At 35.1% G+C, this 27,372-nt stretch overlaps 1 protein-coding gene across 2 annotated transcripts; it reads left to right on the plus strand.

Annotated features, from left to right (window-relative positions):
* Nucleotides 1–1,812: 1,812 nt before the first annotated feature.
* LOC8258665 (protein ILITYHIA) lies at nt 1,813–27,177 on the plus strand. 2 transcript variants are annotated; one of them, XM_048370251.1, is made up of 60 exons: nt 1,813–2,114; nt 4,343–4,719; nt 4,801–4,929; nt 5,090–5,471; nt 5,599–5,745; nt 5,898–6,082; nt 6,187–6,313; nt 6,406–6,479; nt 6,572–6,648; nt 6,735–6,771; nt 6,855–7,021; nt 7,278–7,461; nt 8,343–8,420; nt 9,170–9,289; nt 9,395–9,454; nt 10,604–10,729; nt 10,859–10,958; nt 11,067–11,236; nt 11,819–12,121; nt 12,205–12,321; nt 12,425–12,526; nt 12,611–12,760; nt 14,198–14,362; nt 14,478–14,654; nt 15,340–15,462; nt 15,653–15,733; nt 15,820–15,936; nt 16,139–16,311; nt 16,431–16,508; nt 16,590–16,737; nt 17,321–17,443; nt 17,538–17,594; nt 17,673–17,783; nt 17,877–18,068; nt 18,161–18,334; nt 18,609–18,719; nt 18,816–18,885; nt 18,982–19,060; nt 19,419–19,521; nt 19,601–19,771; nt 19,875–19,997; nt 20,080–20,193; nt 20,569–20,675; nt 20,752–20,803; nt 20,895–21,001; nt 21,102–21,161; nt 21,254–21,368; nt 21,556–21,666; nt 21,755–21,892; nt 21,970–22,092; nt 22,180–22,251; nt 22,675–22,787; nt 23,360–23,518; nt 23,766–23,862; nt 23,939–24,121; nt 24,698–24,892; nt 24,972–25,151; nt 25,290–25,422; nt 25,633–25,711; nt 26,645–27,177. In XM_048370251.1, exons 1-60 carry the CDS (start codon nt 2,003–2,005, stop codon nt 26,685–26,687), a joined length of 7,881 nt encoding a protein of 2,626 aa, XP_048226208.1. In that variant the 5' UTR covers nt 1,813–2,002; the 3' UTR covers nt 26,688–27,177. The 2 variants fall into 2 exon arrangements, with proteins under 2 accessions (XP_048226208.1, XP_048226207.1); XM_048370250.1 differs by having other exon boundaries at nt 16,431–16,737.
* Nucleotides 27,178–27,372: the final 195 nt, after the last annotated feature.

Genomic DNA, 27,372 nt, shown 5'->3' on the forward strand with positions numbered 1-27,372 from the left:
ATATTAAAACCTCTTTTTGCATGTAAAACAATTAAATGTTGATTTATTTATTGTATTAGGAAATAATAAATTATATATAATAAACATGCATATGCTTCAGATTTCAAAAGAAGCAGTTGCCATGCTCTTATGCTTTAACAACAGTCAAGGAAAAGTATTGACAACTGTATGAATGTTACTAAAAGATATTACATTAAATGAACAGTGGTAGCTACATATGAAGCAACACTATGTGTTCAATTATCTATTAAAATACATGGTATGTTCAAACTGAATAGAATATTTTTGAAAGAAAATTTAGAATAAGAGATTAAACATTAAAATAAATGCGAAAAATACAAATATACGAATATAATAAAAAATATGCAGAAATTTGCTAAAAAAGCGATACAATAATTTTTCTAAATAAAAAAAAATAACATAGATTTCCATTCATTTTATTATTTTAGACCTAAATTCAAATTTATTTAGAATTTTATATAATAATATATTAGTTTCTATCGAATGACAAATTTCTTTTTAATAAGTTTATGAATAATTTTGATTAGATTTATGTTTATTTGTGTTAAGTTTATTTTATATTATAATAACATAAAAGAATAACTATTTAAAAATAAGAGGATATTTCGTGGTACATAACTTTTTTAGAAACTTTTTTAATATTTTGTTTTTACATTTTTTAAAATTTTCTTATATGATTTTTTTTTAAAACTTCATTAAAAAATATATTAAAATATATATGAAAGATATCGAAAAGATAACATTTAATTTGCATCATTGTCAAACCAGTCGAGTAATATATATTTATCATTTTTATTTTTATATATTTATGTTCGATATCTATGAATTGAAATATATTATATTTTTCTTTTATAACAGCTAGTGTATTTTGATTATAAGGAAAATATGTGTTTCAAAAAATATGGTATGAAACTAAAATGTAGTTAAAATATATATGAAGATAAAATTAAACAAAAACAGAAGAATCAATCAAAATGTTAAGAAAAATAAAAGTTTTGTGTTTCTAACGGTTATTTGAATTTTTATAACAACAAAAAGGTAGATAGACATAAATAATGAAAATGATGGCATCATAATTTTATTAAAAAAAGTGATACTGAAAAAATATCAATATACATATATATTCAAACTTTGGATCCGACTTGAAATTTTTAAGTTTAGATCCAAACTTGACCAAGCTTGGTTTTACGAGTCTAAAATTTCAACCAAATCCGACCCTATGAGAGATTTTCATTCTTGAAAATTTCTTTTTAGTCATTGCAAATGAATGAGAATATTTCTCGCAGTTTTCTCTAGCTTATGCTTATCTAAAAAGATATTAAAAAATATAAAATATTTCATATTTTAATTTTCACCCAAGCCGAGCTTACTGGACAAATCTCAAAAAAATAATATTTCCAAGCTCGTCCAAAAATATTATTAGATTTTTTCAAGTTTAGACCGAGACAAGTCTAAATTTAAACCAAGGTAGAAAAACTTTTAACCAGAATACCTAAATCAATAAATATATCTATCAATAGGTCCTGAAAAGTAAAAAGAATACTATAATACAGTTCCGGAAAAAGGAAACTATATAAATAATTTTTTTCGGATTTTAGATCATAAAAAGAATTTGAGCCATAAAAATAAAATCTTACACCCAATTTTTGCTGTATATGTATAAATTCTGAAAATAAACTCGGCCCGCAGATGAACGTGTCTTCCAGATGGGCCTGAACCGGACTTTTTATGCCTAAACCAGGCCATCATTTACAGGAACACTTTTTTTGGGGTCTATTTTCGTAAATCTGGAAAGATTTTTTTGTTTCTGTTTGTCCAGTCATCACTGTAAAAACCTGTAAAACCCTAATCAAAACTCACTCTTTTACATTTTTATCATCTCTGATAGTTTTCTTATATGCATCACGTCCTTTCCAATTCTTGAGCCGGAGCTTCAAGTCCTTTATTTGGATCCTAAATTCCGGATCATCCCGTTTCAGAAATGGCGGACTCTTCTTCTCTGGATTCCATTTCCGGTTCAGTGTCCACTCAGTCACCCAATAAACGGGTCCGGATTTTTCGTGATGATATCTCTTCGATTCTCAGTAAATCAGGTAAAGCGTAAAACTCAACTTTATATTCTTATTTCATTTGCATTATGTTCTTATGATTGGTATTTATGTATATGTTTATTTTAGTTACTGAGATATGACTCAATTTAGTTAATTTTTGTTGTTATTTCATTGAATGATTTTATTACTTTAGTCCTGCATAGTTGCTAACTAAATTTGTACAGTACATGTTATTGACCTGCAAACTAATGATGTGTGGCTCATATTTTAGTATTGCAAATCAGCTGCCACAGCAATTTCAGTTATCTGTAACTCGTTTCCGCACGAGTCAATATAATGTGATGTAATTTGAGAAAATAGTTAATCATTTTATTTTTTTTAGAGGTAATGAAATAGAAGCAGCGTCCATTGTGCATAGCTTTTATCTTTGAATATATATCCACTTTAATAGGCTGGAATACTCACGTGTTAATCATTTTTCTTTCTGCGGTTTTCTTAGAGATCTTTATCATTAATGCAACCTATATTTTGCTTGTTAATAGAGTTGTATTCAGTACCTCTAGAAAAAAGATTATTTTGCAGTTAGTCAGTAATGTGGATTTGATTGGATTAGTTAGTGATTTAGGCATTTAGTATTGTGAACTGAGAAGAGGCAGGGCTAGGATCTAAAACTTATTCAATGTGTTGTGGAGCCTTTGGCCGTGAGAGGAGAGGGTCTTTTCAGAATTCTAAGGGCCTAGTCAAGCTTAGCTCACTTAGAATCTATGTGGTGACTCAACTATGTGGTATCATGTGATGACTGATGCAAGTGCATTGTAAGCATAGGAGCTGCCACAGGCACAATCCTTGTACAATTACAACCAAGTGAAGAGTTAGTGAGGGCTGGGACATCAAATGTAGTGTAGAAAAAGATGGAAATAATTTGGCCTTTATGAATTCTGAATGGCATGGGCTTTTTTGTTGTAGTTTTTTCTTGTTCACTTACCCTTGCACCTCAGGATTATCTTTTGTGTTTTGTGATCCAAAGTACTTATTTTAAATGGAATAGATGGCTAATTTTTTAGGTATTCATGTTTAATGTAGTACTTTGGCTTATAGGAAAGCTTGGTAGTTGAGTTTCTGCATACATATCTTCTGAAGTTTTGATGACTTTGTCTTTCCTCTAACTAGTGGGTTCTGCTATCAGCTGTCACGAGAAATTCAAATGTTATCTATTTTCCCTTTGTGGCTTTATCATGGCATATCTAAACGTGCAAAGGGGAAAAGGGACAAATAAATTTACTAATAGGGCCTTAATAATTTTTAATTATTTGAGTTAATTTGGTCATTTATTAATTTAATTTGATTTGATTTTAGTAACTCATTAAGTACAAGTCTAATTCTAGAAGTTGAACTTTATTAGGATTTTCAATCATTAAGTATAATTAAGTCTAATTTTAGAAATTAAAAAATGTAAAATTTGTCCTATTTACAGTCCATGTTTGGACTAATGGCAATTTAATTGAAAATTGTTCTTATAAAAGTTTATTTTCCACTTCAATTTTTGTATTTAAATTAATCACTTAAGATCATTACTAAAAATCAAGTAAAAGAGAAAAATTATTAGCAAGCATTAATTATCATTTGAATTTCTACTTAAATTAGGTAAATTTGATTAATATGTCAAATATGTATTTAGGTGGATTAGGAAGAGTTGGATACAGCCGGATTCAGATTGTAAATATCAATTCATTTTATATCAATTGGTAACACTAATGTTATGTGTGTTTTTTTTTTTTTTTTATTTTTTTTTTATTTTTTAATTTAGTGGTTATTTTATTTTGTATTATATGGACAATAACATGTCCAACTATTAATTATTACATGCATAGCATGTGAGTAAAAAAACTAGGGCTAGATAAATGTAACTTATGAGGCCAAGATAGCCAGTCGATACCTCATTCCATTCTTGTATTTGCCCCAAGGTTAACCCAATTACACTTCCATGACTTGTACCTAGCAACTCGTCATATGTTTTGTAACATAAACCGTAAAAAGTGATAAAACCACAGAAATCTTGTTTACTAACATAATATGGGATAGGGTTTTCCACCTTGTTGTTTGTACTATGGTCGTATCATTATTTTGTAAAGTTGCATCCTAAAGTATGTCCTCGCCTAAACATGCTCTTCATGTTTCCAGCTCATTGTATAAGGCAAACTTGGATTCTTTGGAGATTACTTAATTTACATATTACTGTCATCTAATATTTGCTAGTTTGAATGTTGCAGACATGTCTCCTGAGCTTGCATCGTCATTGGTAGATATAGTTTTTAAAACCTTGGCTACATATGAGGATCGTAGATCGAGGAAAGCCGTTGATGACATGATCGTGAAAGCTTTAGGCGAAATCATATTTATGAAAAGTTTTGCAGCAGCCCTTGTTCAAGCTATGGAAAAGCAGTCAAAGTTCCATTCTCATGTAGGCTGCTATAGGCTTCTCAATTGGTCATGTCTTCTGTTATGCAAGAGTCAGTTTGCTGCAGTTTCAAAGAATGCAGTATGCAGAGTTGCTGCAGCCCAGGCATCTACTCTTTCTACTGTTATTCATAGATCTTTCCGCGAGCGGAGGGCTTGCAAGCGATTATTTTTTCATTTATTTTCACAGGTAGGCACTATTTACATTTGATTGTAATCAAGGGAATTATTTTACTTATGTGTTTCAGTTAATGCTTGTTAATTTCCCCAGTCACCACACATATACAAAATCTACACTGAGGAATTCAAGGATGCACGGATCCCCTACAAAGATAGTCCTGAATTAATGTGGCTACTGCTGGAGTTTTCAATTGCATCGTCTTCTTTTGAACAAGTCAAGGTTATAAACTTTTTATTTTCAAATGGCCTGGAGTCATTTCTTATGCAATATGGGATACAAGACAATGGTGGTTTTCGTATTTACATACCTTATATTTTACTTTGTTCTATATTTTACTTTGTTCTGCTGAAGTTTTGACACCATTTTTTGTTTTCTGCAGCCAGTATTTTTGGATACATATGTCAAGGCAGTTTTAAATGCCAAAGAAAAGCCTGCAACAAGGCTTAGCGAATCTTTCCAACCGCTTTTTATGCACTTGTCACATGAAGATTTTCAAAATGTTGTTGTTCCTTCTGCTGCAAAAATGTTGAAGCGCAACCCTGAGATTGTGCTTGAATCTGTGGGAATTCTTCTGAAATTTGTCAAACTTGATTTGAGCAAGTACGCCAGTGAAATTCTTTCTGTAGTATTGCCGCAGGCTCGACATACAGATGAAAGTAGAAGACTTACGGCATTGGCCATAGTCAGGTGTTTGAGCCAAAAGTCAAGTAATCCTGATGCTTTGGAAGCAATGTTTACTGCTGTTAAAGCTGTAATTGGAGGTATGGACTTGCTCTGTACAGTTGCTTTAGTTATTCAGAAGCTATTTATAATGGTTCCATATCTTTGATTTATGAGCTTTTAATCTTTGGTGGAGTTCTTGCAAATTCAACTTTTCAATGTTATCAGGCTCAGAAGGAAGACTTCAATTTCCTTATCAAAGAGTTGGCATGTTCAATGCTCTTCAGGAGTTATCATATGCTCCTGAAGGAAAATATTTAAGCGGCCTGTCATGTACGATATGCAGCTTTCTTTTGTCTTGCTACAAAAATGAGGGTAATGTGTTACATGATCACTTCCTTCATTGTAATTAACGATAGTCAATGACTATGTCAGTTTATTGGTGAAATTCTTTTCCAATCTCTCTCCCCGCCTCTTACTTTTGATCATGCTTGACTCTATTTTGTATATACTGTTCAACTTTTTAGGAAATGAAGAGGTTAAGCTTGCAGTTTTGTCTGCTATTGCTTCTTGGGCAGCACGATCTGCTGATGCAGTTCAGCCAGATATTGTTTCTTTTATTGCTTCTGGTCTTAAGGAGAAGGAGGTTTTAAGAAGGGGTCATCTTCGTTGTCTACGGGTCATATGCAAAAATAATGATGCGATTTTACAGGTAATTGCATCAGTCAACCTAGTTTGCATTGAGCTTTTGCAATTAACTCTAGTCTAAGCTGATGTTTTGTCAATTTGGTGAAACTTCTTGATTGTGCATTGCAGATATCCTCTTTGCTTGGGCCTCTGATTCAACTTGTTAAAACTGGTTTCACTAAAGCAGTTCAGCGCTTGGATGGTGTATATGCTTTGCTTATTGCTGGGAAGATTGCGTCTGCTGACATCAAAGCAGGTTGCCTTAACTATTATTATTTCTATTATTGTTGTTGCAGCTCTTGATGTGCATCTTTGAATTGGTTTTTCTTTCTCCTTTTTGTTCCTTAGAGGAGACTCTGGCAAAGGAAAAAATCTGGTCTTTGATAGCTCAAAATGAGCCTTCACTTGTACAAATTTCTATGGTATCTACCTCCTCACTCCTCACTCTTTGATACTCAGCATTTCCCTATGCTGTGTGTTTATGCATATTAACTAAATTGGATATATGATACAGGCTTCAAAATTGTCTCCTGAGGATTCCATGGCATGTGTTGATCTTCTTGAAGTGCTCCTGATTGAACATTCACGCAGGTGGTTTCATTTATCCTATATCATTTAGCTGTCATAAATTTTGCTATTTACTCTCAGAAAAATGAGCTGTCCCTCTTTTTGTGCAGAATGTTGGAAGCTTTTTCAGTCAGATTACTGTTACAGGTACCACTTGCAACTTGTAAGATGGTTTTCTTTCCTGTTACCTCTGACAAGAATATACGATAACTGCTATGAATTGGGTGCAGTTAATTGTCTTCTTACTATGCCATCCAAATTGGGAGGTTCGAAAAATGTCGCACGACTCTACCAGAAGAATAATTACTTCGGTCCCACAATTATCTGAAGTTCTTATAACTGAGTTCACAAATTTTCTTTCATCCGTTGCAGAGAAAGTTTTTTCTTTGAATACAAGGTAAATTATAAGCTGATGAATCTTGTCTTTTCTGTTCTTTATTGGGCATTTTAAAGCTAGATAATTAATTATTTATAAATCTTCTTAGTGGTTTTGGGCTAGATCAAAACAAACACTTTGATTGTCCCCCTTTTTTCGGTTTCCTCTAATTATGGATTGTGCAGATTTTCTTGTTCACTTTTTTCTTTTGGTCCTCTGATATTGGAGTTTCTAACCTCTCTTTTAGTGGATGGAATCTGAATTCATTTCTCTGTAGTGACACAGATACTTCATTGGACCCTCAAGTTCCTTTTCTTCCATCTGTTGAGGTATTGGTGAAGGCCTTGATTGTGATATCATCTGCGACTCTTGCTACTTCTCCAAGTATATCCACAAAAATCTTGTTTTGCTCACATCATCCATGCATAATTGGCACTGCAAATAAAGATGCTGTTTGGAAGGTAGATGTTCCTTTCTTGCTTGCTTTCATCTCTGTTTGAGTGCATACACTTGCAACCTAATAGTTAAGCTGGATGCATAAATCTTGTTGTTAAGAGCTTTTATCTCTGAAATTGTATTTATCGTAAAGGTTTAAAGTGTGAACCAAGAAGCTAAACCTGTTGTCAATGATTGTGATTATCTTGGTGTTGACGCATGGAAGTTTGGTGATATTTCCAGAATACCAGAGCTAGGTATGACTTGCCCTATAGCCATCACATTTTAGTTTAGCTTTTGAGCATTGTAGACCTCCTTGGCTCGAAATTGGCATAAAAGGGTTGCAGCACTCCTAATTCATGGTCAAAATGTGTTGTTTTGTTTTGTAATAGCTCTAGCAAGTTATTTTTGAATATAGATGTATCAAAACATAAAGGGTACTTAGCCTTACAGGGTTTGTTAATCTCCTCTTTAGATTCTTTCTTGTGTTGAGCTCATAAAGCATGCAAATGAAGTACTGATCAGTTATCATATTGAATTGATTAAAATACTTTTAACTGGCCAAATTCTTTTTGTGAATCTTTGGGAATATGGTTATGCACTTGCACAGGGCAAGTTATAATTATGAGAGCAGACAGTAAGGCTCAAGTTTATTTTTGTTATAATCCAATCATGTGGATGAGAACCCCTTTTTGAAGCAATAGATTCTAGTCTGCTGAAATAGAGTTCAGAGCGAAAAATGAGGTTGCTGGGAGTCACACCAATCAGGTGGAGACTACTAAAAAAGGGGGAATCAATGATCATGGACCTTGCTGCAATGATACAAGTTGCCTAATAATGGAAAATGTCCTGGTTGGCTTGCAAATCTTTTGATGTTTGATTGTTGACAATTATTTGTCATTTGCAGAGAGTCCGCAAATGTTTGCAAACACTAGGGCTGGATGTCATTGGTTTTATTTCTGCGGATGTTGAGAATTTATGCAAGGTAACTATCATCGTACTATTCATTTTTAATGTACTTAGCATCAGTGGAAAGTATGAATGAGACTTCTTCCCCTATTTGTATGACTTCCTTTCTTGTAATTAAATGGTAGAACTTAATTTTATTGCTAAGTAAATACATTTCTTTGTTGATTAATGCCCACTGGATGACATTTTTAACTAGATGATTGGAAGTTGATGTCTTTTTCTTTTTGGAGCTTATTTGATCTGTATAATAAAAAGATCAATAAAGATGAGCTATGTTGGCACCTGGGGCATGTTGCAGTAGCATAATTTGACATATCTTGTAAAGATAAAGAATGAGTAGTGAATGTTGTAGTTATCTTCATTTTCTCTTGTTGCTTCTTGCTCTCTGTATCTCTCATTTTAAATTGATTCAAGGAAGGAACATTACAAGGTATCAGGTTATGGTTCTTGTTGCCACTTTTTCTTTCGTTTGGTGGGTGGGGTTGGGGGGTGGTTAGATTCATTTGCCTGCATTTCAGATTCACAATTTACGGAGGTTGATGATCATCGATCATTGATGTTTAATTTTTTTGCCATTGTAGATTTCTGTGATAACCTGTATTATATTAAGAATTGGGTTAATTGAGACAGAGGATGAAGTTATTGGTGAATTTTCTTGCTTTGACCTACAATGGTGGAAGTTATTGCATCTGTTTACTGCATTCTATCAGGAGGGTTGTAACCTTGTTCTGATCTGCTACTAACATCCATAGTTAAACTTTGCAGGGTCTACTAGGGCCGATGGGGTTGATGAGTTTGAATGTCTTTGAACAACAAGCTGCAATAAATTCTTTATCCACATTGATGTCAATTACGCCTAGTGATACGTATATGGAGTTTGAAAAGGTTTGTCGCTTCTTCCTTTTCAAATGAACATTCCTGAATGATGGCCAATGGTGTCATCTTAGCTAGTGTTGAATCTTGACAAAAGCTTCTTGTTCTTGTTGTTAGCACTTAAACAATCTTGAAGATCGTTATTCACATGATATGCTTTCGGAAAATGACATTCGGGTAATACGTCTTATTATCTTATATTCACTTTCTTGTTCTTGCTTTGCTAAGTGAATAATCAATACATTTTTGTTTTATTTGTTATTGGTTTTGCTCTTTATTGTTGCTTGTGGACTGTGGAGTATAAAATTGGTAGATTAATAAAGTGTTGTGGCTAAGAAATTGAGGGCTTCCTTTTTGTTCCCTATTGACAAGACTTTCCAACTGAGAAATGTCTTACCTGGCTGCATTCCTTTACATCTCGGGAGAAGTTGAGGTGTAGGATATGTTATGATCTATGAAGCATCGACAATCCTGGGGGGTTGCCATATGCATTTCGGACACTGTGGGACATGCCAGAAAGCGTGTACTTTGTTTTTTTCTTATAGGTGGGGACACATCAGAGTACGTTGGGACATGGAAAGCAATGAACTTTTTGAAGTTTTGAAGCAAATTTAAAAACATGGGGTACTTTTTAAAATAATTTGAAAGTTAATGGATCAAATTATAAAATTATAAAACATAAGTCTTTTAAGAAAACACTAGCCACACTTAATCTCTATATGTCTCACGTTTATTTCGACAAAAAAATCCCTCTCCATTTTCTCTCCACCTCAAAATCTTTTCTACGAAATATTGCTGTTTGTAGATGAAGTGGGTGAAAATGAAGAGATTGGAAATATTTTAGACTTCTAGTTTTAATTTTTATAAATGTTATATGAATTTGCATTATTCTAATTATCATTTTCCATATATGTGTGTGTGTGTGTGTGTGTGTGTATATATAATTTGCCGTGTGCCTGCCATATTTGTTTCTCCCTTTTTTAGTAAATGCTGTGTCCTGTGCACGTGGCAGTATCATCCATGTCCGTGTCCATGCTTCACGGGTTATGATTAACAAATAGCTTTATCAATGAGTTTATTCAGATATGGACTGAATATTTTCTTGTTGCTTTTTATGAAATCTATTTGTTGGGATTTCTGCTAATTTCTTCCTGGCATGAAGTGATCTCATTCCATGGATGAGTTTGGTGTTGAGTACATTCCCTGTGGAAATGCTCTGTTTTGTTCCCATCTTAATTAAAGAAAATGTGAAGATCAATGTTTTGATGTTCCTTTCTGTAATATGGTGTGTCTGTTGCTTGATAATTTTCTCGTAATATCTTCCAGATTTTCCATACTCCTGAGGGGATGCTTTCAAGTGAACAAGGCGTTTATGTTGCAGAATCTATTGCCTCTAAGAACACAAGGCAAGCAAAGGGTCGCTTTCGTATGTACGAGGACCAAGATGATGTGGTGATTAATTATCTTCTGTTGATATTTCTTACCCTTTTTCTTGCTTTCCTATTTTTTGTTTTCGGTTCTTTTTCCATGGCGTTCTCAAAGTAATTTATTTGTCATCCAAATGCTGCTGTCTCATCCCAGGATCATATCAGCTCTAATCATTCTGCAAAGAGAGAACCAACTGGTAGAGAAGCTACTGGCGTGGGGAGAAAAGATGCTGGGAAGTTGGCAAAGAAAACTGGTGTGTCATTTGCATTTTGCAAATTGGTTGATGGCCTCTTTTTACTATGTATTAGTTTAATTGAATGTTCGTCTAAAGTATTTGGCTGTGTGACTTTTACCTTTGTAGATAAAGGAAAGACAGCAAAAGAGGAAGCTCGTGAACTATTGCTGAAAGAGGAGGAGTCAATTCGCGAGAAGGTCCAGGATGTACAGAACAACCTGTCTTTGATACTGAGAGCGCTCGGGGAAATGGCTGTGTCTAATCCTGTATTTGCACACAGTCAATTGCCTTCCCTGGTCTGTGTCCTGTGACCAGCTTTTCCTTGTTTATTAGATTTAGTATGCACTACTAATTAGTTTCTAATGAACATATATGTTGGTGAAATCAGTTTCAAAATTAATTTTATTATTCTTACTTTTGTTATTATGCGGAAGGGGAAACCTATGGTGAAGTCGTGCTTTAATAGTCTATACTACAATGGCTGCAACTGCTATGCAAACAAATTAAACTGGTTTCCTTTCTTTGGTTTGAATTTCCAAGATAGGCTGTGAAGGCCATTCTTGAAGTGGCAACATTCACACAAAGATAATGGGAAAAAAGAAAATTATCCATGCACATTCACATGCACCAGTTATCCTAGGCCCCCCTTTTGTTTACATCTCACTTATTACAACATTTTGGATGTTAGTACATTCCTTCTGCTTCTTCATTGGTGCTATTTTTTTCCATGAGATTCAATACTTCATGGATACATGATCTATAATTTTAGAATCACTCTGTTTCATTTATAATCATTGATATCTGTTAGATTCCATTTTTGCTTATTTTCTTTTTCTTCTTCCCTTCTGGTCCTAATGTTTGGTCTGATTATACATCAGGTTAGATTTGTTGATCCTCTGCTTCGGTCACCTATTGTAAGCGATGTGGCCTTTGAAACCTTGGTAAAGCTTGCTCGATGTACAGCTCCACCGCTTTGTAATTGGGCCCTTGACATTGCCACTGCATTGTGCCTTATTGCGACCGCGGAAGTCAGTGTTCTACCAAATCTCATTCCAACAGTTGGCGAAGGGGAAACCAATGAAAGACCATCCTTGGGCCTTTTCGAAAGAATAATTGCTGGGTTATCTGTATCTTGTAAATCTGGCCCTCTTCCTGTAGATTCCTTCACTTTTGTCTTTCCGGTAAGCATTTCTTATTTTTTGTGAGACTGAATGCTCATTGATGTCACTCTTTCACTAATACAAAACTCACATTTTGTTGCCAGATAATTGAGCGTATTCTATTATCTTCTAAGAAGACTGGGCTTCACGATGATGTGCTTCGCATTCTCTATTTGCACATGGATCCCCAATTACCCCTTCCTAGGCTTAGAATGCTATCAGTTACATATCTTCCTTTGATGCTTAAATTTGATCACATGTTTTATTAGATCGCAATGTATTTTTCTCTTGGTATTGCTATATTGTTTACTTTTTGCATTACAGGCTCTTTATCATGTACTAGGAGTTGTTCCTGCATATCAAGCATCTGTTGGAGCAGCTTTGAATGAATTGTGCCTTGGTCTAAAAGCGGATGAAGTTGCCTCTGTATGTCGTTGCATTTTGATCTTAGTTCCTTGTTTATGTAATGCAGTTGAACTTCTCATGATATTTGAATACTTATTTTTTTAGGCTCTTTATGGAGTGTACGCAAAAGATGTTCATGTAAGAATGGCCTGCTTAAATGCCATAAAATGCATTCCAGCTGTTTCTAGCCGTTCTCTTCCTCAGAATGTTGAGATTGCAACCAGCATTTGGATTGCTTTACATGATCCAGAAAAGGTTTGGCTTGCCATCTCTATTCCTCTCTCACACTCCCTTCACAAAAGCAAGTATGCCAAAGCAATGTGTCTGAAGAAGGGTACCATGTCTTGCAGACTAAATGTGCACAGTGGATTACACTGTTAACTCGACTTAACCTTAATCACAAGTTAATTGGTCTTGGCTATACGGATCTTCTTCACATAATGAATGAAATTATTATTTATGAAAGAACATATATATCACTAGAAAATATGTTATTATACAATTTTGCGCCTAACCCAAAAGCAGAAACAGTTAAAGAAGATAATGAAATTTCATAGATGCATTCTTTCGTTTTGCGCTTTAACGCTTAAAAACATTTTTAATTTTTTTTCTTCTTTTCATTAAAGTGTACCTTCTGCTTACCTCCCCTAGTCCATGATAACTGTTAATGTCTTGGTGCATCGTATCTTAAGGATTTATCAATTGGATCTTTAAAATTCTTTTTGTTAAATAATTTTTTTTTAAATCAAAATATAATTCTAATTACTTCTAGCATAACATCTTAAGTACTGCATAATAACTTGCAAAAATTTGTTTTCCTAAGAAATATTTAATTGATTAAGAAAGAAATAAAGGCATAATTTGTTGATAGTGAAAGATGGTTGCCATGACCTTTTTCTTATTATACTTTATCATGCGATGTAACTTTCAAAATTATATCTATTAAATTTTTTTTATTATGATATTATTTGAAAATAAATTTTTATTTTTAAATTTTTTTTATTGGAATTTCACATGAAATGGTAGTACTATAATGTATGCACTGTTAAAAGTCTCATAACTAATTTCTATAATCATTTGATTGCTATTGTTATAATCTCCTTATGCTGATTAACTCAATTTAATAATTGTGAAAACTGGTTGAGATAGCAAGTCTAATTTTATAATGAAAGACTTTTTCAAGGACTAAATGGTAAGCTAATTTTATAATTGTGCTTCATTGATTCATTACTGCTTGCAGAAGACTATGCCATTGCTTTATTTGCAATTATATTTTAAACTAATTTGTACAAGTTCTGCTGAAAGAATTTAGCTAGTTCTGCTGCTAACCATCTTACCAGTGATTAGGTGTTTCAACTCCTGTTCCCTCGTGTATCGCACTTACTCTTTCACCTCTAAAGTTCTGTTGGGATGATATTTTAGTACTCTGTAGGTGTTGTGTTTAGGCAATTCTGCTATTTTGCTGATTATTAAAATTTATATATTGACAGTAATTGAATGTTGTATTTAGGCTACGGTTATATTGTTCACTCGTTATGCAATTTCAGTATGCTAAAATGAACTCAGTATAGGCAGGTGCTTCCTGTGCGCTACAATCACAGTGTTCATTGGGATGAGTATGTTGCGCTTTCATTACAGTATGGATTATTTTGTTTTGTTGGTTCATTTTGCTTTTTCTCTTAATGTTTACAGTTAATTGCTGAAGCTGCAGAGGATATATGGGATCGTTATGGATGTGACTTTGGGACCGATTATTCTGGGCTTTTCAAAGCACTATCTCATATTAATTATAATGTTCGTATAGCTACTGCAGAGGCATTGGCTGCTGCTTTGGATGAAAACCCTGATTCTATACAGGTTAGTTTGAATCAATTTAGCTGTGTATTTGTCCGTAATCCCAACAAAAGAAAGAAAGAGCTTTAGTTGTGATTATTTTGGATGCCAGTTTGAGTTGCTTAATAAACTATCTCAGGAATCGCTTTCTACGTTATTTTCCTTATATATTCGAGATGCTACTTTTGGTGAAGACAATGTTGATGCTGGGTGGATAGGCAGGCAAGGAATAGCATTGGCTTTGCATTCTGCTGCTGATGTTCTGAGAACAAAGGACCTTCCTGTTGTTATGACATTCCTGATATCACGTGCATTGGTAAGATTTATCTTATTGTTCTCCAAATTAACTAATTTCTAGATTTGTTAATCCATTTCACTGTGGGTTATCAAGTTGGTTTTCTTCGTCCTACCGGGAATTAAATTGTTTAATTGGTTTCGTAAGGCCTGATTCAGTATGAACTGCAGAAATCAAAATTGTGGATTGTTCTCATTTTGTAGCTCAATAAAAAATTGACATGTTGATGTCAATAATTTCTTTATAAATTCTAACATGAATGCCTCATTATGTGTTTTGTAATATTTAGTTGCCATTAGCTGGGCTGTTATACTTAATTACATGTACATCATCTGAAGCTGGCTTGTTGCACTTGCAGTTGCAGTTCATTGTAGGTGGGTGATAAGGTTCAACTACCATGTGCCCTTCCCGTATAAACAAAAACAAAATTGTACTTTATTGGCATTAGCTAGTTTTGTGAATGACAGTGTATTCTGAGATAAATTGTCTTTGCTGTGATATTTAAATTTTATAACAATGATTTTAGATCACATTAATTTAGTTACCTTTTTAATTAGCAGTAACTCTTCTGATAATTACTTCATTATAATTTCAATTTATGACCTCCTAGGTAATTGTATATATAATGCTGCTGAGGGTGGGGGTGGGTGGGTGGTTGTATTCTTAAAATATTATTGCTAATTCTTGAATGCTCTTGGTGTTGTAGGCTGACCCTAATGCAGATGTTCGAGGAAGAATGATCAATGCTGGCATAATGATCATTGATAAGCATGGGAAAGAAAATGTTTCTTTGTTATTTCCAATATTTGAGAATTACCTGAACAAAAAGGTTGTACTCCATTCTGTGTTGAAAGTGCTTATGCCTAAAATTTCCTATTCCCTCTTTTTCAACCACCTGTTTGCTTTCTAAAAGCTAGGGACATACTCTCGTATGTATATTGCTGAATGGTTATGTTATCTCTCACCATCTTTCTTCTTGCTCTTTGACCAAAAAAGAATAAAAATTTCTTCTTGCTTAGGCATCGGATGAGGAAAAATATGATTTGGTTCGTGAGGGTGTAGTAATATTTACTGGAGCTTTGGCAAAACATTTGGCAAAGGTTTGAGTCTTAAAGTATGAACGTTTTTCTTAAGGTAATATCTTATAAATTATTCTTAGTTTAGGAAATGGATATTTTCATTACAGGATGATCCTAAAGTTCATGCTGTGGTGGAGAAGTTGCTAGATGTGTTAAACACTCCATCAGAAGCTGTTCAACGGGCAGTGTCGACATGCCTATCTCCATTAATGCAATCAAAGCAAGTATGTAGAAACTAGAAAGTGTTCCCAAGCTAAGATTTAAGGTTTACGGTTCTGAATTATTTCTTGTAATATATTTATATTTTAGCTGTCATTTGACACATATATATCTTATCCCCTGTAAGAGAACAAACAGCAATGTAAAAAAGTCTTTATTGTATGTGTAATTAAAAACTGTTTGTAATGTAATACTTTCTTGCATCAGGATGATGCAGCTTCTCTTGTTTCTAGGGTGTTAGATCAACTGATGAAGAGTGATAAATATGGTGAGCGCCGTGGAGCAGCTTTTGGACTGGCTGGAATAGTTAAGGGATTTGGAATATCTAGCTTGAAGAATTATGGCATTATTGCTGCTTTAAGAGAAGGTCTTGTGGATAGGTATACTTATGCCCTTGATCATGTTACATTGTGAATGCGGGAAGCCAGGTTGTCATTACTGAACAGCTGACTCCATGCACTATGACAGTTAACAAGCTTGCATTTCTTTCAAACTGTAGGAATTCTGCAAAATCTCGTGAAGGAGCTCTTTTGGCTTTTGAATGCCTCTGTGAAAAGCTTGGAAAATTGTTTGAACCGTATGTATTACAACTGTTCAAAATACTTAACTGTAAATTTATCTGTACAATTACACCTGCCCTATTTCTGTTTTGCTTCAGGTATGTGATTCAAATGTTACCACTACTTTTGGTGTCTTTCTCGGATCAAGTAGTTGCTGTTCGTGAAGCTGCTGAATGTGCTGCTCGTGCTATGATGTCTCAACTCAGTGCTCAGGGGGTTAAGCTTGTTCTTCCATCACTTTTAAAGGTGCTTTGGTCATGTTGCTTCTTGTCTATGTTTAGCACAATAAATTTGTTGGGAAGCATATCATTTGGTTGTTAAAATCACTTGGCCTGTTCAAATTGCTGTTTCACTAGGATAAATTCATTGCACCTGTTAAAATGCATATCTCTAATATTATTTAGCCATTTAGTGCTTTTAGCTGGATTCATTGTGCTGTGCCTATAACTTCTAAATGTGCTTGTAATCAAATGGGTTGTGATGCTTTATTTTAACATCCTTGCATCACTCTGAATATATACTGAAGATGCTGGCCAATATGTTCTTCTATGTAAGCATATTAGTGAATAACCAACCTTTGTGGCAGCAACTGTTTGGATTATATATCCATGAACTAGAATGTTGATACATGATATTGACTTGAATCGGAACATGGTGTCTGTATGTTTGCAGATACGCTGATGAATTACACTGGCATACCTTTTAGATGGTTCTTTATAATTATCTTTTATTTTCTCTTATTTAAGTTATTACCTCTCACTACCAGAATTGTATTGGAGATCAAAGTGCTTAATTGACCTCTATGTTGTATAACTGCATGCATCTTCAGGGTCTTGAGGATAAAGCCTGGCGGACAAAACAAAGCAGTGTTCAGCTTCTTGGTGCTATGGCTTACTGTGCCCCTCAACAATTGTCGCAATGTCTCCCCACAATTGTGCCAAAACTTACAGAGGTTTATCTGATTGTGAACATAAATCTGGTAGTTTTGTCACCTTAAAAGTTAATATGGATTCTCTTGACATGAGATATTTATGGTCTAATTACAGGTATTAACTGATACGCATCCCAAGGTCCAGTCAGCAGGGCAAACGGCACTTCAGCAGGTTATGGTTATCTTTTTTTTATGTATTGTACTTACTTTATGATAATTAGTACATAATATCTGTTTGTGCTATTCACAGGTTGGGAGTGTTATAAAGAATCCAGAGATCTCATCTCTTGTTCCTACACTTCTCATGGCCCTGACAGACCCCAATGACTATACTAAGTATTCCCTTGACATTCTCCTCCAGGTAGGTCTCTGCTGCTAAAACAAAGATAAACATCTAAGGTTTATGGGGAATTATTGAAAAATGATGATTTGTTAAGTACCTTTTCTTTTGCAGACAACTTTTATTAACTCAATCGATGCCCCTTCACTTGCACTCTTGGTGCCAATAGTTCATAGAGGCCTGAGGGAACGGAGTGCTGAAACTAAAAAGAAAGCTTCACAAATAGTTGGAAATATGTGTTCTTTAGTTACAGAACCAAAGGATATGATTCCATACATAGGGTTGCTTCTTCCTGAAGTTAAAAAGGTACCTTGCTCACTTTAGTTGCACATACTGATAGATACCATTTTAATTTATAACTTAGCTTTTACCATGGTGTTGTTGTAAACTGAGAATAGGTTCTCGTGGATCCAATTCCTGAAGTTCGCTCTGTTGCAGCGAGGGCCATTGGATCACTTATAAGAGGAATGGGTGAAGAAAACTTCCCCGATCTTGTTCCATGGCTGTTTGATACGCTAAAATCTGATACTAGTAATGTTGAACGCTCTGGAGCTGCTCAAGGGTTGAGTGAGGTTTGGCTTTACCAGATATTAACATTTAAACTCCGCATTTTCTTCCATTGAATGTGTTTCTTTTTTTCTCCATTGATTGGGCTAGTTTTACTGCATGGTGATATTATGAAGTTTTAAAATGTGCAATTGACATGATCACAAAATAATTGTCGTGCAATGTTCATCTGGTAATTAATATCGATTATGATCTTGATGTGTCGTTGTGATGGGAGCTTCAATTTTGTAAAATCTATCGTACTAGCTGTACTTGATGGAGGCTCTGTCTATTTTCCAGGTTTTAGCTGCACTAGGAACGAAATACTTTGAGCATGTACTTCCTGATCTTATTCGAAACTGTTCTCATCAAAGAGCATCCGTACGAGATGGATATTTAACGCTTTTCAAGGTTACTACTATTTGCTAATTAAATTATTTTCTGTTGGGAACTTGTTCACAAGACCAGCTTGTAATTAGTTTCACTTTTGTGCATATTTGTTTGTAGTTTTTGCCAAGGTCTTTAGGTGTTCAATTCCAGAATTATTTGCAGCAGGTGCTGCCTGCTATCTTAGATGGTGAGTCAATTTCTTCTTTTGGGCTTTAACAACTTAGTTTGTACTAAGCTCTTGTAGATTCTTCATATATGGTCTGATTTTCTTATACCCCTCCAGGTCTTGCCGATGAGAATGAATCCGTGCGTGATGCAGCATTAGGTGCTGGTCATGTCCTTGTCGAGCACTATGCAACAACGTAATGCTCTCTCATTTATTAGTTGTCTTATATTTTACTTGGTTAAAGGTTCAAAATTTAGATCTCAGGTCCTTTTGCTTTGAAAAATTATTGACATTGCTAGAATGCAATCACGTTTGCACTTGTTTGTATGAATAAACAATGTTGCAATCTCTTAATTCTTTATATTATGTGTGAGAACTTGCATTTGGTTTCTTTGTTCTTTCCACTGGAGAGATGAGAAATTTTAAGAGGTTGAAAATTCTGGTCTTCCAAAGCATTGGATTTCTTCTGAATATATGGGATTAGTGCCAGGTTGATTTTACTTTTCTTCAGATGAATTCTGCTTTTCTCAGATACTATTTCTTTTCAACTACAGATCTTTGCCCCTTCTCCTTCCTGCTGTTGAGGATGGTATTTTTAATGATAATTGGCGCATTCGACAAAGCTCTGTGGAACTTTTAGGAGACCTCTTATTTAAGGTTCATACTACATGTTATCCTCAAATTCTTTTAATATTTCCATGTACAGATTTTTGAGGTTGCTCAATTCATGGTACAGGTTGCTGGAACTTCAGGAAAATCTTTACTTGAGGGTGGCAGTGATGATGAAGGTGCTAGTACTGAAGCACATGGGCGTGCAATAATTGAGGTTTTAGGAAGAGAGAAACGTAATGAAGTGCTTGCGGCACTGTACATGGTTAGGACTGACATGAGTCTATCCGTACGTCAGGTAGTGAGCATTTTATTTATTTAATTATTTGAATGGCTTCATATGTGCATTTTGTACACATATTTGGCATACAAGGTGAAAATATCTGTCCTACTTTGTTCAGGCTGCCTTACATGTATGGAAAACTATCGTGGCAAATACTCCTAAGACTCTCAAGGAAATTATGCCAATTTTGATGAATACCCTGATTTCTTCTCTTGCATCATCATCATCTGAAAGGCGGCAGGTTTGTGCTTGCATCTTTCTGCTCTGTAATTTCTTACTTTGCTATTCTTGAAGATTAAAATGTAAAAACTTTTTCCATGCAGGTTGCTGGACGAGCATTAGGTGAACTAGTTCGGAAGCTTGGTGAAAGAGTACTTCCTTTGATTATCCCAATTTTATCCCAGGGGTTGCGGAATCCTGATGCTAGCAGAAGACAAGTAATACTTCATTCTGCAACTATAGTCATCATAACTCGCCCTTGAGAATTTATGAATTTGCAACTGAAACTATGCTATTATTTGTTTCGTTCTACTTTTCTATACCTCTTGCTTTTACAATTTTGCATGTGTACAACTGTAAGAACCCAAGGTGTTGTCAGATGGGTGCATTATTGATGAGAGTGTGCACCATGGTTCCTTTTGTCTTTTGGGTGGCCGGCAAGCCTCAGAATATATTAATTATGAGGTTCCCCTGAATGTTTTAACTTCAGGGTGAATTCTTTGTTCTCTTGTGTGTAAAAGACATTAAGCAAGGACTTGTCTTATTCAGAACAAACTGTTATGTGTGAAAATATGTTTATCTTATTATGACAGGGTGTGTGCATTGGTCTGAGTGAAGTAATGGCAAGTGCTGGGAAGAGCCAGTTATTGAATTTCATGGATGAGCTTATCCCCACTATTAGGACTGCACTTTGTGATAGGTAATATATGCGACTCTCTTAGTGCTTATAGGTTAACTACAAGGAAGATTTTAATTGTTTTAATTTCTATCAACAGCATGCTTGAGGTTCGTGAGTCTGCAGGCTTAGCATTCAGCACCCTCTACAAGGTTCTCTTCACTACCCTCTCATTTTACTTGAGATTACCTGTTTTAATTTTAATTTACATGGTAAAAAAGGTAACCATTTTATACGGTTCAGAGTGCTGGAATGCAAGCAATTGATGAAATCGTTCCAACGCTGCTACATGCTCTGGAAGATGATGAAACTTCTGATACTGCTCTGGATGGCCTCAAACAAATCTTAAGGTAGAATTCTTGTGCAAGATATGTACTTTTACTCCTTCTCTATCCTATCTTGAACTTTTTCTTAGTGCTAATAGCTACTTTCTCCATTTGTCAATTCCAGCGTCAGGACTGCAGCTGTATTGCCTCATATTTTGCCCAAGCTGGTCCATCTTCCACTTTCGTATGTTCACTTCTAGTGATTCTTTATATGCCCTTTTCATATATTTATATTTTGGTAATTGCTCATGTTTTGAAACTTTGGCATGCATACAGTGCCTTTAATGCGCATGCTCTAGGGGCGTTGGCAGAGGTTGCGGGACCTGGGCTTAATGTTCATCTTAGTACTGTGCTCCCCGCTTTACTCTCTGCTATGGGTGGTGAGGACAAGGTATGCAAAAACTATTGCTAACTCGGTTACTTTCCCTTCAATATTTCTTTTTCTGATTCAGGGCGACTAGCGTAAACTCCAATATATTCATTTGGTATAGGAATTAGATCCTTCAACCTTTTTATAGAGATTATCTTAATTGTTGTTTTCTGGTACATTACCTGTATATTTTTTATGGATTTTGTAGGATGTTCAAACTTTGGCAAAGGAGGCTGCAGAAACAGTGGTCTTGGTCATAGATGAGGAAGGCGTCGAGTATTTGATAGCAGAGCTTCTTAAAGGTGTTGGAGATAGTATGGTAGGTCCTGCAAATATGCTTGATGTTCATCTCTCTCTCTCTCTCACTCGCTCTCTTTCTCACTCTGGTTTTATCTTAATGGTCCCAGGCTTCAGTTAGAAGAAGTTCATCATATCTGATAGGATACTTCTTTAAAAACAGCAAGTTATATTTGGCTGATGAAGCTCCAAACATGATATCTACACTGATTGTTTTACTTAGCGACATGGATTCGGCAACTGTTGCGGTATCTATTTTATGAATTTCAAGAGGGTCTTCTATCAATATATGTGTCATATCTAATGCTTTTTTTTTCTCCGATAGATTGCTTGGGAAGCATTATCAAGGGTTGTTAGCTCAGTTCCTAAGGAGGTACTTCCTTCATACCTGAAACTGGTCCGTGATGCTGTGTCTACATCCAGAGATAAAGAACGTAGGAAGAAGAAGGTTTGTGGCTGTCATTCTGCACATCTGATCATATGGGAAATTGGGAATTATGTTGTATACCTGAGATATCTTTTAATTAATCTGCAGGGAGGACCAGTTCTCATTCCTGGATTCTGTCTCCCAAAAGCACTTCAGCCACTGGTTCCAATATTTCTCCAAGTACGTGTGCTATTCCTCCTGTTATTCTATTTAGAAAATTTCCAGGTAGTGGGCCACCATTCAGTATTGTGCTATATTTGTGCATATAGGATCCCAAGTTTCTTCAGTCTCTTCATTCTTATTTATCATTTTTGAGTTTAGTTTCAGTTAACTTTTGGTTCTCAGTTAACTATTACTCTGACATTTTGCTTTCTTTTAAAATATCCCTGCCTCCCTGTTTCTATCTGCTCATTTATCTTAGATGTGGTTCATTGAGTGGAGATTGCTATGGATTCATCTGTAACTGCATTTTTTTCACTGGAGGAGAAATCTCTGAACCTTGATAATCTTTTTATTATCTTATTATTTCCTCAAGTCTTATTTCTTGTTTCAAATTTAAGTGATTGTCTAAAATTAAACTCTTGACAATTTGTTGCATTTCAGGGATTAATTAGTGGCTCTGCAGATCTAAGGGAGCAGGCAGCACTGGGCCTTGGGGAGCTTATTGAAGTCACTAGTGAACAAGCACTGAAAGATTTTGTCATCCCAATCACAGGGTATGCTATTATGGTGTAGACTTTTAGAAAATGTAGACTATACTTAATGTCGATGCATCAAAAGCAGGGTCACTTGAATATGGAGTAAGATAGTAGGAAGCATTCGACACTCTTGTATTGATCCATTTTGCATTTTTTTTTCAAATGTACATCAAACTGCTACTATCTTTGTGCATCTTGTTCTCAAGATAAGCATGCAATCTTCTCACTCGTTTTAATTGAGCACCATTTTCTGAACACTTATGAGAATATTCTATGTGATCTTTGTTGAGCTACAACCTTATAATTCTATTTCAAGATTAGAAGTTTAATCACTGAGAAAATTGAACTTTTGATTTTCATCCGCACTTTTTGATGTGAATAGGCCACGTCTTTCACTAGATCAATAAAATCTCTGATGTTCAAATATTTGTTGGCCATGGCAGCTATGTTAGACTAATGAACATTCTCTTTTTGTTATTCTGGTTAGATGTCTTTTTTTTTTTTAATCTTTCTTTGGAGATAATTTTTCTAAAGTTTCTACCTGGTACATTCCAGTGTCCAATGGAATCTAATACGCGTTGCAATTTCAGGCCTCTTATCAGGATCATAGGCGATCGGTTCCCTTGGCAGGTGAAGAGTGCCATATTGTCTACTTTAAGCATCATAATAAGGAAGGGTGGAATGGCCCTAAAACCCTTTCTTCCCCAGCTTCAAACAACATTTATCAAGTGTCTACAAGATAATACAAGGTATGTATGGGAAATGTGGACTTCATATTGTGTCAGCTATATAGCATACTAGTGCGGTGTGCAGTGGTCGATGTATGTTTTATTGTTTTGAGGCTTTGCTTTTGTTGTTTGTATGATAGATATGATAGTTATGTGATATTTGAAATCAGATTCATCCATTGATTTATTTTTCATTTTCTGTGTCGACGCATACCATATGATTTGCTACATTATTTCTGCATGTTTATGAGATGTTATGTGCACGCAGGACGGTTCGTACAAGTGCTGCCCTTGCACTTGGAAAGCTTAGTGCACTCAGTACTAGGGTTGATCCTCTAGTCAGTGACCTCCTGTCCAGTCTGCAGGTATTGTTTGTTTTCGGATCCTTATTGCACATTGATCTTTAATATGATTATGACATTGCTTTATGTACTGTTTCAGGCCTCTGATGCTGGTGTTCGGGAGGCCATTCTCATGGCTTTAAAAGGCGTACTAAAATATGCTGGGAAAAGTGTGAGCAATGCAGTCAAAATCCGTGTCTTTAGTCAATTGAATGATTTGATTCATCATGATGATGACCAAGTCCGGATTTCTTCTGCTAGCATATTGGGTATCACATCACAGGTCTGTTTGAATATTTAATATATCTTGTTTTCTTGAAGTTCAGGGTACTCCTTGGGTAGTTATTAGTAGCACTGATGAGTTTGTTGCTACTGCTGTAACTGCAATCATCACTATTAGTGTCAGGCTTGCTTTCGTTTAGTTTAACTTATCTATAGTCTTGGATCTAAATTTACGTATTAGAATGTATGGGATTAATTGTACAACAGAAATCAAATACTGTATCGATGCCAAATAGATCCTACAGGTGTATGTGTAACCCACCCGGAGTAATGGGTTAAATTTAAGTCTTAAATGTGTAGAATGGCTAAGGAATGGATCAGTCTGGGAAGTGAGACTGACCTGCATGTGATTGGAATTGCATACAATACGAATGTTATGTGAGCTTTAACTGCCATATTGTGGCTCAAATATTCAAATAGCTGGAAATGACTGGGTGATAGGTCTAGTTGAAGGGTGGGTTTCCCAGTCACACATGCTACCCTGAGCACAGCATTAGCAATCTTTTCATTTCCCACAAATCGGTTGTATTTCCTACTTCTGACTTCTGCTATCGTTGTGTCAATAATTGTAACCCAGTACATGGAAGCTGCTCAGCTCATTGACCTGCTCCATCAACTCTCAAACTCTGCTTCTTCTCCAAGCTGGGTTTCTAGGCATGGTTCAGTTCTCACTATCTCATCCTTGCTCAGGCACAACCCTTCCTCGGTTATTACTTCTGCTGAGTTTCCATCAATAATAGACTGCCTTAAAGATGGCTTGAAAGATGAGAAGGTATTAGCAGCTCTGACAGTCAAAAGTTATGCTGATGTATTTACTGATTGTTGAAATCACACTTGCTTTTGCAAATCAGTTCCCTCTTCGTGACACTTCAATTGAGGCATTAGGACGGCTTCTTCTTCATCAAATTTATAGTGATCAGTCAAAAACATCTTCTTATGTGGATATCCTTTCATCGATAGTGTCAGCTTTGCGCGATGACTCCAGTGAAGTCAGAAGAAGGGCATTATCTACTCTAAAAGCTGTTGCAAAAGTATGTATATACTCCTTTTTAGACTTATTTAGTATAACTGTTAGCATGTTTAATGCTCAAATTCAGTGGAGAAATCTTAGGCGCTTGAACTGTTAACATGTTTAATGCTCAAGTAGAATGTTGCAAATGTTATTGCAGGCAAGTCCTCCATTCATTACGACTCATGTTTCAATTATTGGCCCTGCTCTTGCTGAATGTTTGAGAGACAGTAGTACTCCAGTGAGGCTAGCAGCGGAAAGATGTGCTGTGCACACCTTCCAGTTGACAAAAGGTATGTCCTTTCCATTTTTAGTTGTCACCAACTGGTTATTTACTTGGATTTGTTGGCCTACCATAATTTTTGTAGATGCCATTGTATATATTTAGCCCATTAATTAGGCTGATGCACTGAACCATTACACCCCAACCCTGGGACCTGGTTTCTCTATTTTATATTGAGAATTAGTAAAATTTAGAGTGTTGTCATACTCTGGTTTTTCAGGTACAGAAAATATTCAGGCTTCCCAAAAGTTCATCACAGGATTGGATGCAAGACGACTTTCAAAATATCCTGAACATAGGTAAGCCAGTTGCAAATTTATTTTTGTTCCCGGAAGTATTGGCTTTGAATTCTTCTTGCTATACTAGATATACCTATTCTAGTTATACAAGTGCAAACTATTTGTTAAACTCATAATGTCATGCTTTTTTGCATTTTATATTCCATTAGTTTATGGATTAAAATTGATATTGGCTTCACATTTCATTATTATTTTATATATATGATGTTTGTGCATATGAATCATGATGAAATATGCATTTCCTTTTTCTGTGTGTCTGTGTTTGTGTTTGATCATTCCATGTTGTGGGTTACTGGATGACATCCTTTTGCTGGAAAAATATCAAATCAGCTTATAATATGAATTTAGTCTTGATATAATTGGGAAAATTCTTTGGAATATGTATTTTGTTGGTTTTTCCAAGAAATGACAATTGCAAGATTATATTGAAGTCAGAAAATCATTCCATGGAAATTATTGTTTGTTTTTCCCATCTAAACACATAGTATGTAACATTGCTATATTTATTAACTATCTGCTGGAGCTTGTTATTAATCCAACTAAAACGCATTACAGCTCTTTTGATAGACTTTGATGCATGCCTATTATATTTCAAACAAAATTGCTATGTTCATTAACTGAGTGGTGGAGCACAAAATTCCTATATTCATTAACTGAGTGGTGGAGCTTGTTATCAATCCAAAAAATAGTCAAGATTCTGAATATTCTCTTTATATGATACATATGATAGCATCTGCTAGGACTGCTATCTCATACTTAAAGTCGATGCTCTACAATGATCATCTCAGAAATGGATGGACACACCATGATATCATGATAATGCCAATTTTCCTTGCATTTTTTTTCTTTTTGTATTGGATTTCTTTATTCATTGGCCTGTAGCTGCATACAGTCTGAATATGTTCATGGTGATTCTTGGTGATGGAAATGCAGTGATGACAGTGAAGATAGTGAAGATGACTTGACAAGTGGCTGAAAAGTTGGTTGCTGATCCATTTTCATGGGTAAGTTTATTCCTGAAAGGATTTGAAACAGCTCATACTGTCATGAAGTTTTGAGGCCCATTCTTCTTCGACATCTGTGTTTATAGGGAGTATATAGACATATATACACACTTAGCGCGAGAGACAGGTTTGACACCCAAATTTTCCCGCTTGGGTCTTATTTGTATGCTTCTATAACTATGAATTAGTTTTGAATTAGAACCATATGAAACACGGGCGAATGTTAGCTCTCATCTTTTGAGAACTATTGCAATTATCAGTTGAAAATAGGAAAAGCTAATTGTTAGAAGGCCGGTCTTTCGTTGTAATTTATGTTCAGTGCTACCTAGGTGTCATTTGCACGATAATTTTGTTCCTTTTGCCAGTATGTTTCATACTTGAGAGGATCCATGTGCTGTCTTTCCCAAATGTTTATTTGCAGTATTATTGAATAAAAGGCTCAGCAGAAATAATACTTATCAATTATTGAGTCAATTCATGCTTAATTATTTGGCAATTGCCAATCATTGTGGGCTACTATGCTTTGGATTTCTCCTTGTATGGTTTTTATGTTGAGATGCAACCTAATTGATTGTCACGTGTCTCCTTGTTGAGAAGTGACATTGCTTCTTTTCGTGGGCTTGAAATTCAACCTTCATTATAGTATCTAAATCTTTG

Source organism: Ricinus communis, chromosome 10 (assembly GCF_019578655.1).
Source record: "Ricinus communis isolate WT05 ecotype wild-type chromosome 10, ASM1957865v1, whole genome shotgun sequence".
Lineage (NCBI taxonomy): Eukaryota > Viridiplantae > Streptophyta > Magnoliopsida > Malpighiales > Euphorbiaceae > Ricinus > Ricinus communis.

What these genes read in the sequence shown, in the direction of transcription:
- LOC8258665 (XM_048370250.1), top strand. Translation starts at nt 2,003, where the DNA reads ATGGCGGACTCTTCTTCTCTGGATTCCATTTCCGGTTCAGTGTCCACT. An exon ending in ATGTTGAGAATTTATGCAAG is followed by an intron (nt 8,421 to 9,169) that starts GTAACTATCATC and finishes TAAACTTTGCAG; the next exon opens with GGTCTACTAGGGCCGATGGG. An exon ending in TAGGAGACCTCTTATTTAAG is followed by an intron (nt 19,522 to 19,600) that starts GTTCATACTACA and finishes TTCATGGTACAG; the next exon opens with GTTGCTGGAACTTCAGGAAA.